This window comes from Erinaceus europaeus, unplaced genomic scaffold (assembly GCF_950295315.1).
Source record: "Erinaceus europaeus unplaced genomic scaffold, mEriEur2.1 scaffold_999, whole genome shotgun sequence".
Taxonomy (NCBI): domain Eukaryota; kingdom Metazoa; phylum Chordata; class Mammalia; order Eulipotyphla; family Erinaceidae; genus Erinaceus; species Erinaceus europaeus.
In genome coordinates this window covers 20,468-28,373 of record NW_026647760.1, presented here as the reverse complement: position 1 = coordinate 28,373, position 7,906 = coordinate 20,468, and the positions used below count along the sequence as shown (strand labels likewise).

General features: G+C 57.2%; 1 protein-coding gene across 1 annotated transcript; it reads right to left on the bottom strand.

Moving 5' to 3' along the window:
- Positions 1-2,990: 2,990 nt before the first annotated feature.
- LOC132536455 (uncharacterized) lies at positions 2,991-7,704 on the bottom strand. Its single transcript, XM_060184356.1, has 6 exons — positions 7,694-7,704; positions 4,676-4,844; positions 4,413-4,583; positions 3,840-4,217; positions 3,631-3,747; positions 2,991-3,536 (listed from the first exon to the last, which is right to left on the bottom strand). The coding sequence occupies exons 1-6, from the start codon at positions 7,702-7,704 to the stop codon at positions 2,991-2,993; spliced, it is 1,392 nt and encodes a 463-aa protein (XP_060040339.1).
- Positions 7,705-7,906: the final 202 nt, after the last annotated feature.

Genomic DNA, 7,906 nt, shown 5'->3' with positions numbered 1-7,906 from the left:
CGGCAGGGGCTTTGGTGGCGGGTGTGTGCAAACCAGGCTGGGGGCGTGGACCCACCTGCCAACACCCACGTCCAGCGGAGAAGCCATGACAGAAGCCAGAGCTCCCACCTTCTGCTCCCCATAGAGAATTTGGGTCCAGGCTCCAGAGGGATAAAGAACAGGGACGCTTTGGGGCCAGGCGGTGGCGCACCTGGTTAAGCACACACATTACAGTGCGCAAGGACCAGGGTTCGAGCCCCCAAGTCCCCACCTACAGGGGGAAAGCTTTGCAAGTGGTGAAGCAGGGCTGCAGGTGTCTCTCTGTCTTTGTCCCTCTCTATAGCTCCCTTCCCTCTTGATTTCAGCCTGTCTCTATCCAATAAATAAAGATAATAAAGTTTAAAAAGAAGAAGAAAAAAGAATAAGGAAGCTTCCAGTGGAGGGGATGGGACAGGGAACTCTGGTGGTGGGAGCTGTGTGGCGTTGTACCCCTGTGATCTTACAGTCTGGTTAATCATTATTAAAGTGCTAATAAGAAATTTAAGAACAAGCCTCACTGTAAACCAGAGTCAAGCCAGCAAGGCCTGTAATAATAATAATAAATAAAGATGAACTTCCCAGGAAATGTTGACTTGGAAAGAAGCAGAAACCAGAGAGAAGACTGTGAAGAGTCAGGCAGGAGTGGCCAGCCGGTGCCACCCCTGGTTGAGCACTCACATTGCAGTGCCCAAGGACCCGGGTTCAAGCCCCTGGGTCCCACCTCCAGGATGGAAGCCTCATAGAGGTGGAGCAGGGCTGCAAGTGCCTCTTTCTCTTCCTCTCTATCTCCCCCTCCCCTCTCAATTTCTGTCTTCATCCACAATTAATAAACAAAAGAAATTAATATATTTTGTATATTTATTTTTTATTATTTGATAGGATAGAAAGACATTGAAAGGGAAGGGGAGATAGAGAGGGAGAAAGACAGAGAGACACCTGCAGCCCTGCTTCGCCACTCATGAAGCTCCCTCCTGCAGGTGGGGACGGGGGGCCCAAGCCCTGGTCTTAGACAGGATAACCTGTGTGCTTAACCTGGGCCACCACCACTCACCCCTCAATAAAAAATATTCTTAGAGAGAGGCAGACTGGGAGTATGGACTGACCAGTCAACGCCCATGTTCAGCGGGGAAGCAATTACAGAAGCCAGACCTTCTACCTTCTGCAACCCACAATGACCCTGGGTCCATGCTCCCAGAGGGATAGAGAATGGGAAAGCTATCGGGGGAGGGGGTGGGATATGGAGATTGGGCGGTGGGAATTGTGTGGAGTTGTACCCCTCCTACCCTATGGTTTTGTTAATTAATCCTTTCTTAAATAAAAAAAATTATAAAAAAAATATTCTTAAAAAAAGAATTAGAGAGCGGGGGAACAGCATAATATTTCTACAAAAAGACTCTCCTGCCTAGTGCTCCAAAGTCCTAGGTTCAATCCCCTGCAACACCATCAGCCTGAGCTGATAATAATAATGATAATAATAGCAATAACAATAATAATAATGGGGCAGGGTATAAATCACAGGGTTCTGTCAAAGACTCTCCTGCCTGAGGCTTTGCGGTCCCAGGTTCAACACCCAGCACCACCATCAGCCAGAGCTGAGCAGGGCTCTGGAAAAAGAGAGAAACAAACAGAAAAAGAGTTAGGGGAGCCAGGCGGTAGCGCAGCGGGTTAAGCGCAGGTGACACAAAGCATAAGGACCGGCGTAAGGATCCCGGTTCGAGCCCCCGGCTCCCCACCTGCAGGGGAGTCGCTTCCCAGGCGGTGCAGCAGGTCTGCAGGTGTCTGTCTGTCTCTCCTCCTCTCTGCCTTCCCCTCCTCTCTCCATGTCTCTCTGTCCTGTCCAACAACGACGACATCCATAACAACAATAATAATAACTATAACAACAAAACAACAAGGGCAACAAAAGGGAATAAATAAATAAATATTTTTTAAAAAACAAGGGCAAAAAAAAGGGAATAAATAAATATAAAAAAAAGTAAAGAAAAAGAATTAGACGGGAGAAGAATAACAGCCATTACAAGTGTCCGCAGTGACGTCTCTGTAGAAAAGAATCTCGGGGACCTCTGGGCGGTAGCACAAGGGCTAAGCGCACACAGAGTGAAGCACAAGGACCGGCCGGTTCAAGGATCCTGGTTCGAGCCCCCGACACCAGCCTGTGCTCCAGCCCCACCTCCCTGGCTGGTTCCGGCTCGGACCTGACTAGAACCCAGGCTCTATCAGCCCCCCTCTCTGTGCCATGGAAGCTCCCCAGAAGGTGATGCAGGTTCTGGCTGCAGACGGCCATTCCATGAACAATTAGCTTTCTTCTTCTAGCGTTTGCCCTTCTTCCGTAGCCAGTCAACAGCGTCAGGTTGAAAGCTGTCAGGAGCTGCTTGTTGCTGGCTTTGAAAGTGACTGGGATCCATGTGGATTCAGTCGGCTAGGAAGGATCCTCAGTTTCCCCCAATGAATGGGGACTCACAGGATGCACCACGGGAAGGGAAGGTCGATCCAATGCATCCCAACAATTAGCTTTGAGTCAGATGTTCACACAGAAAGCCAACAAGCTCATTAATTAAGCTAATTAGCTGCCCCTGGGGGACCCAGTGACACTGTGAAGAGGTGGGGGGTGGGAGACTGCTTGGTCTGCCTGGGGGAGGTCAGGGGGTGTGATGGGGTCAGGGGGGACAGCTTGGTCAGCCTGGGGGAGGTCAGGAGGAGGTGTGATGGGGTCAGGGGGGACAGCTTGGTCAGCCTGGGGGAGGTCAGGAGGAGGTGTGATGGGGTCAGGGGGGACAGCTTGGTCAGCCTGGGGGAGGTCAGGGGTGTGATGGGGTCAGGGGGGACAGCTTGGTCAGCCTGGGGGAGGTCAGGAGGAGGTGTGATGGGGTCAGGGGGGACAGCTTGGTCAGCCTGGGGGAGGTCAGGGGGTGTGATGGGGTCAGGGGGAGACAGCTTGGTCAGCCTGGGGGAGGTCAGGGGGTGTGATGGGGTCAGGGGGAGACAGCTTGGTCAGCCTGGGGGAGGTCAGGGGGTGTGATGGGGTCGGGGGAGACAGCTTGGTCAGCCTGGGGGAGGTCAGGAGGAGGTGTGATGGGGTCAGGGGGGACAGCTTGGTCAGCCTGGGGGAGGTCAGGGGGTGTGATGGGGTCAGGGGGGACAGCTTGGTCATCCTGGGGGAGGTCAGGGGGTGTGATGGGGTCAGGGGGGACAGCTTGGTCAGCCTGGGGGAGGTCAGGAGGAGGTGTGATGGGGTCAGGGGGGACAGCTTGGTCAGCCTGGGGGAGGTCAGGAGGAGGTGTGATGGGGTCAGGGGGGACAGCTTGGTCATCCTGGGGGAGGTCAGGGGGTGTGATGGGGTCAGGGGGGACAGCTTGGTCAGCCTGGGGGAGGTCAGGGGGTGTGATGGGGTCAGGGGGGACAGCTTGGTCAGCCTGGGGGAGGTCAGGAGGAGGTGTGATGGGGTCAGGGGGGACAGCTTGGTCAGCCTGGGGGAGGTCAGGGGGTGTGATGGGGTCAGGGGGGACAGCTTGGTCATCCTGGGGGAGGTCAGGGGGTGTGATGGGGTCAGGGGGAGACAGCTTGGTCAGCCTGGGGGAGGTCAGGAGGAGGTGTGATGGGGTCAGGGGGGACAGCTTGGTCAGCCTGGGGGAGGTCAGGGGGTGTGATGGGGTCAGGGGGGACAGCTTGGTCAGCCTGGGGGAGGTCAGGAGGAGGTGTGATGGGGTCAGGGGGGACAGCTTGGTCAGCCTGGGGGAGGTCAGGGGGTGTGATGGGGTCAGGGGGAGACAGCTTGGTCAGCCTGGGGGAGGTCAGGGGGTGTGATGGGGTCAGGGGGAGACAGCTTGGTCAGCCTGGGGGAGGTCAGGGGGTGTGATGGGGTCAGGGGGGACAGCTTGGTCAGCCTGGGGGAGGTCAGGGGGTGTGATGGGGTCGGGGGAGACAGCTTGGTCAGCCTGGGGGAGGTCAGGAGGAGGTGTGATGGGGTCAGGGGGGACAGCTTGGTCATCCTGGGGGAGGTCAGGGGGTGTGATGGGGTCAGGGGGGACAGCTTGGTCAGCCTGGGGGAGGTCAGGAGGAGGTGTGATGGGGTCAGGGGGGACAGCTTGGTCAGCCTGGGGGAGGTCAGGGGGTGTGATGGGGTCAGGGGGGACTGCTTGGTCAGCCTGGGGGAGGTCAGGAGGAGGTGTGATGGGGTCAGGGGGGACAGCTTGGTCAGCCTGGGGGAGGTCAGGGGGTGTGATGGGGTCAGGGGGAGACAGCTTGGTCAGCCTGGGGGAGGTCAGGGGGTGTGATGGGGTCAGGGGGAGACAGCTTGGTCAGCCTGGGGGAGGTCAGGGGGTGTGATGGGGTCAGGGGGGACAGCTTGGTCAGCCTGGGGGAGGTCAGGGGGTGTGATGGGGTCAGGGGGAGACAGCTTGGTCAGCCTGGGGGAGGTCAGGAGGAGGTGTGATGGGGTCAGGGGGGACAGCTTGGTCAGCCTGGGGGAGGTCAGGGGGTGTGATGGGGTCAGGGGGGACAGCTTGGTCAGCCTGGGGGAGGTCAGGAGGAGGTGTGATGGGGTCAGGGGGGACAGCTTGGTCAGCCTGGGGGAGGTCAGGGGGTGTGATGGGGTCAGGGGGAGACAGCTTGGTCATCCTGGGGGAGGTCAGGGGGTGTGATGGGGTCAGGGGGGGACAGCTTGGTCAGCCTGGGGGAGGTCAGGGGGTGTGATGGGGTCAGGGGGGACAGCTTGGTCAGCCTGGGGGAGGTCAGGGGGTGTGATGGGGTCGGGGGAGACAGCTTGGTCAGCCTGGGGGAGGTCAGGAGGAGGTGTGATGGGGTCAGGGGGGGACAGCTTGGTCAGCCTGGGGGAGGTCAGGGGGTGTGATGGGGTCAGGGGGGACAGCTTGGTCAGCCTGGGAGAGGTCAGGAGGAGGTGTGATGGGGTCAGGGGACAGCCTGGGGGGCAAAGGGTATGATGGGGTGGGGGGAGCCCAGGCAGCCTGGGGGATCGAGGGGCTAGTGTGAGGACAACCCCTGCCCGCAGGAGACAGACAGGCAGACGCTTCTGTTCTCCCAGTATAGAGGCTGGGCCTTGGCGTCCGCCCCTCCCCACTGACCTCCCTTTTCCTGGGGTGACCTGTAGGGGTCCCGCCCCTTAGACGGCCCCTTTCCCCACCTGTAGCTTACTGTCACAGACGGTTTCTCTTCTCTTTTTTTAATTTATTTATTATTGGATAAAGACAGAGAGAAATTGTGAGGGGCAGGGGGAGAGAGAGGGAGAGAGACAGAGACACCTGCCGCCCTGCTTCACCCCTGCAGGTGGGGACTGGGGTGTTGAACCCAGGTCCTCATGCCCTGCCAAGTGAGCACTTCACCAGCTGCGCCACGCTGGGCCCCCAACCCCCCGTCAGACCCTAAAGCCTCCCATTCCCTCCACATCCTGAGCTCCCAGGGCCAAGGGCCCCTTCTCCAGGCGCCTGCTCCTATGTGAACCCCAATCTCCCAGCCCAGCCCTGAGGTCGCCCCCCTCCACCCCGGGGCTGAGGCTTCCTGCTGGGCCTGGTGGGTCAGAACCCCGGGGACCACCCTCCCTGCACTCTGTCTGCAGAACCTTCCAGAAGCAAAGCTGCCCTCTGCAAAGCTCTCTAAGCATCTCCCGTTACCGTGGCAACCCCACTCCGAGGAGACAAAAATCCTGAATAACCCAGCTCAGCACTGGGGGTGGAGGTGGCGGTGGCAGGGAGAGCAGTGTGGGTGTGCAGCCCTGTCACCCAGATGCCTGAGTCAGGACAGCAGACCCCCTGCACTGACCTCTGACCCCTCTACCCGCAGACCCCCCCCCATCACTAACCACAGGATAAGTCTGAGCACAGACTGGAGCTAGAGGGAGGAGACGCTCTGGAGCCGGGCCATGGCGGCGCACCTGGTTGAGCGCACAGGTTACGATGCGCAAGGCCCCCGGGTTCAAGCCCCCAGTCTGGGGGGAAGCTCTGTGAGTGTCGGAGCAGGGCTGCAGGTGTCTCTGTCTGTCTCCCTCTCTAGCTCCCCCTCCTCTCTCAATTTCTTTCTGTCCCATAAAAATAAATAAGTAAATTTAAAAAGAAAAATTTTAAAGGAAAAGATGTCTGCTAGAGCAGTGAAGTCACTATGTAGAGAGCAAGGCCTGGAAATTTAAAAAGAAAAGAAAAATTTTGTTTTAAAAAGGCGGTCGGGCGGTGGCGCAGCAGGTTGAGTGCACATGGCACCAAGCACAAGGACCGGCATAAGGATCCCAGTTCGAGCCCCCGGCTCCCCACCCGCAGGGGACTCGCTTCCCAGGCGGTGAGGCAGGTCTGCAGGTGTCTGTCTTTCTCTCCCCCTCTCTCTGTCTTCCCCTCCTCTCTCCATTTCTCTCTGTCCTACCCAACAACGACAACAGCAATGACAACAATAATAACTATAACAACAATAAAAACAACAAAGGCAACACAAGGTAATAAATAAATATTAATTTTTTTTAAAGCAGGGGCCTGGTGGTGGTACACCCGGTTAAGCTCACACACTACATTGCTCAAGGAGCCGGGTTCAAGCCCCCGGCCCCCTCCTGCAGGGGGGAAAGCTTCATGAGTGGTGAAGCAGGGCTGCAGATGTCTCTCTCTCTGTCTCTCTCCTCCTCTCCTCTCAATTCCTCTCTGCCCTACCCAATAAAATAGAAGAAAGAAGAAAAAGGAACAACTGACCACCAAAAAATGGTGGACTTGTAGTGCTGGCACCAAGCCCAAGATAACCCTGGTGACAATTAAGATAAATAACAATAAATAAAGCTTTGTGTGCTGAGCCCCTGTGATCAGACCAGACAGGGCCTGCCAGGGACATGTCACTGCCAGGTGCCACTTCTGACACCCTGATGTCCCCGGGAAAGAGGTGACATCACACGGGGAGGGGTCGGGCCAGCCCTGGCAAGACAGCCGCTGTCCCCTTTGGCCCTGTGGGCCTGCGGGTGATGCCAACTGGGGCCCTGGCCTCCTCATTCAGCCAAGAGTTTCCTCAGCCGCCTCAGTCAGCCTGCCATGCCCGTCTGTCCGTCTGTCCGTCTGTCTGCCCCCGAAGGGACACTCTGACGGCCAAGTGTGTCATGGGAGCTCCTATGACGTCTGGCCCCTGGGAAGGCCCGGCCTTCTGGAAGCTTCCCGGAACCCAGCAGCCAGCTCTGGCCAGAATCCACAGAATGACTCCTCCCTTGGGACTCCGGCAAGGAACGTCAGACTCACGGCTCTGTTCTGGCCGGAGCGTTTTATTTTTAGAACGCTGACGTCCTAGCGGCTCAGTGCTGAAAGCATGGAGGCTCATAAACACGGGGAGATGGCATCACCACCCTCGGGGACATGTGACGCCAGCCCCTGACATTGCCGTGCTGAGTTCTGGTGGGTTTCCTGGGTCCTCCTGAACGTTGCTCTCAATGCTCACCCCCCCACACACATACACACACCAAGGACGTTCCGTAGATGCAGAACAAGGCCCATCTCCACAGTGCAGTGGGATGCCAAGTCTGAAATACCCACCCGGGCCTGTTTTTTTCTGGTCATATAATATTCCATTCTGTGGGTGTTTACCAGTCCTCCAAGTGGAGTCTTCGTCTGGGAGGCTTGTGACTGTTTTGTCTGCCATCTGCAATCTGTCTAGGCTGTTACCAGCCCTCTATCTTCCCGCCCATCCACCAACTATCACCCACCTGTCACCCATCAGTCTTCACCCACCTGGCTCTCAATAAACCTCCCTGCCTGTCTATCTGTGTATGATGGACAAAACTCACAGGGGAGCTTAGGAATCTCTGTTGAAGATGCTTTTTACTCTCCTGCCCTACTAGGGACAGACAGACACAGGCTGGGGGGTGTGGATCCACCTGCCAACACCCACATCTAGCGGAGAAGCAATGACAGAAGCC

Excerpts from the sequence above, each read along its gene's own strand:
- LOC132536455 (XM_060184356.1), bottom strand. Across the intron at positions 4,584-4,675 it reads TCCCCCAGGCTGACCAAGCT|GCTGACCAAGCTGTCCCCCC; the intron begins GTCCCCCCCTGA and ends GACCTCCCCCAG. Across the intron at positions 3,537-3,630 it reads TCCCCCAGGCTGACCAAGCT|GATGACCAAGCTGTCCCCCC; the intron begins GTCCCCCCTGAC and ends GACCTCCCCCAG.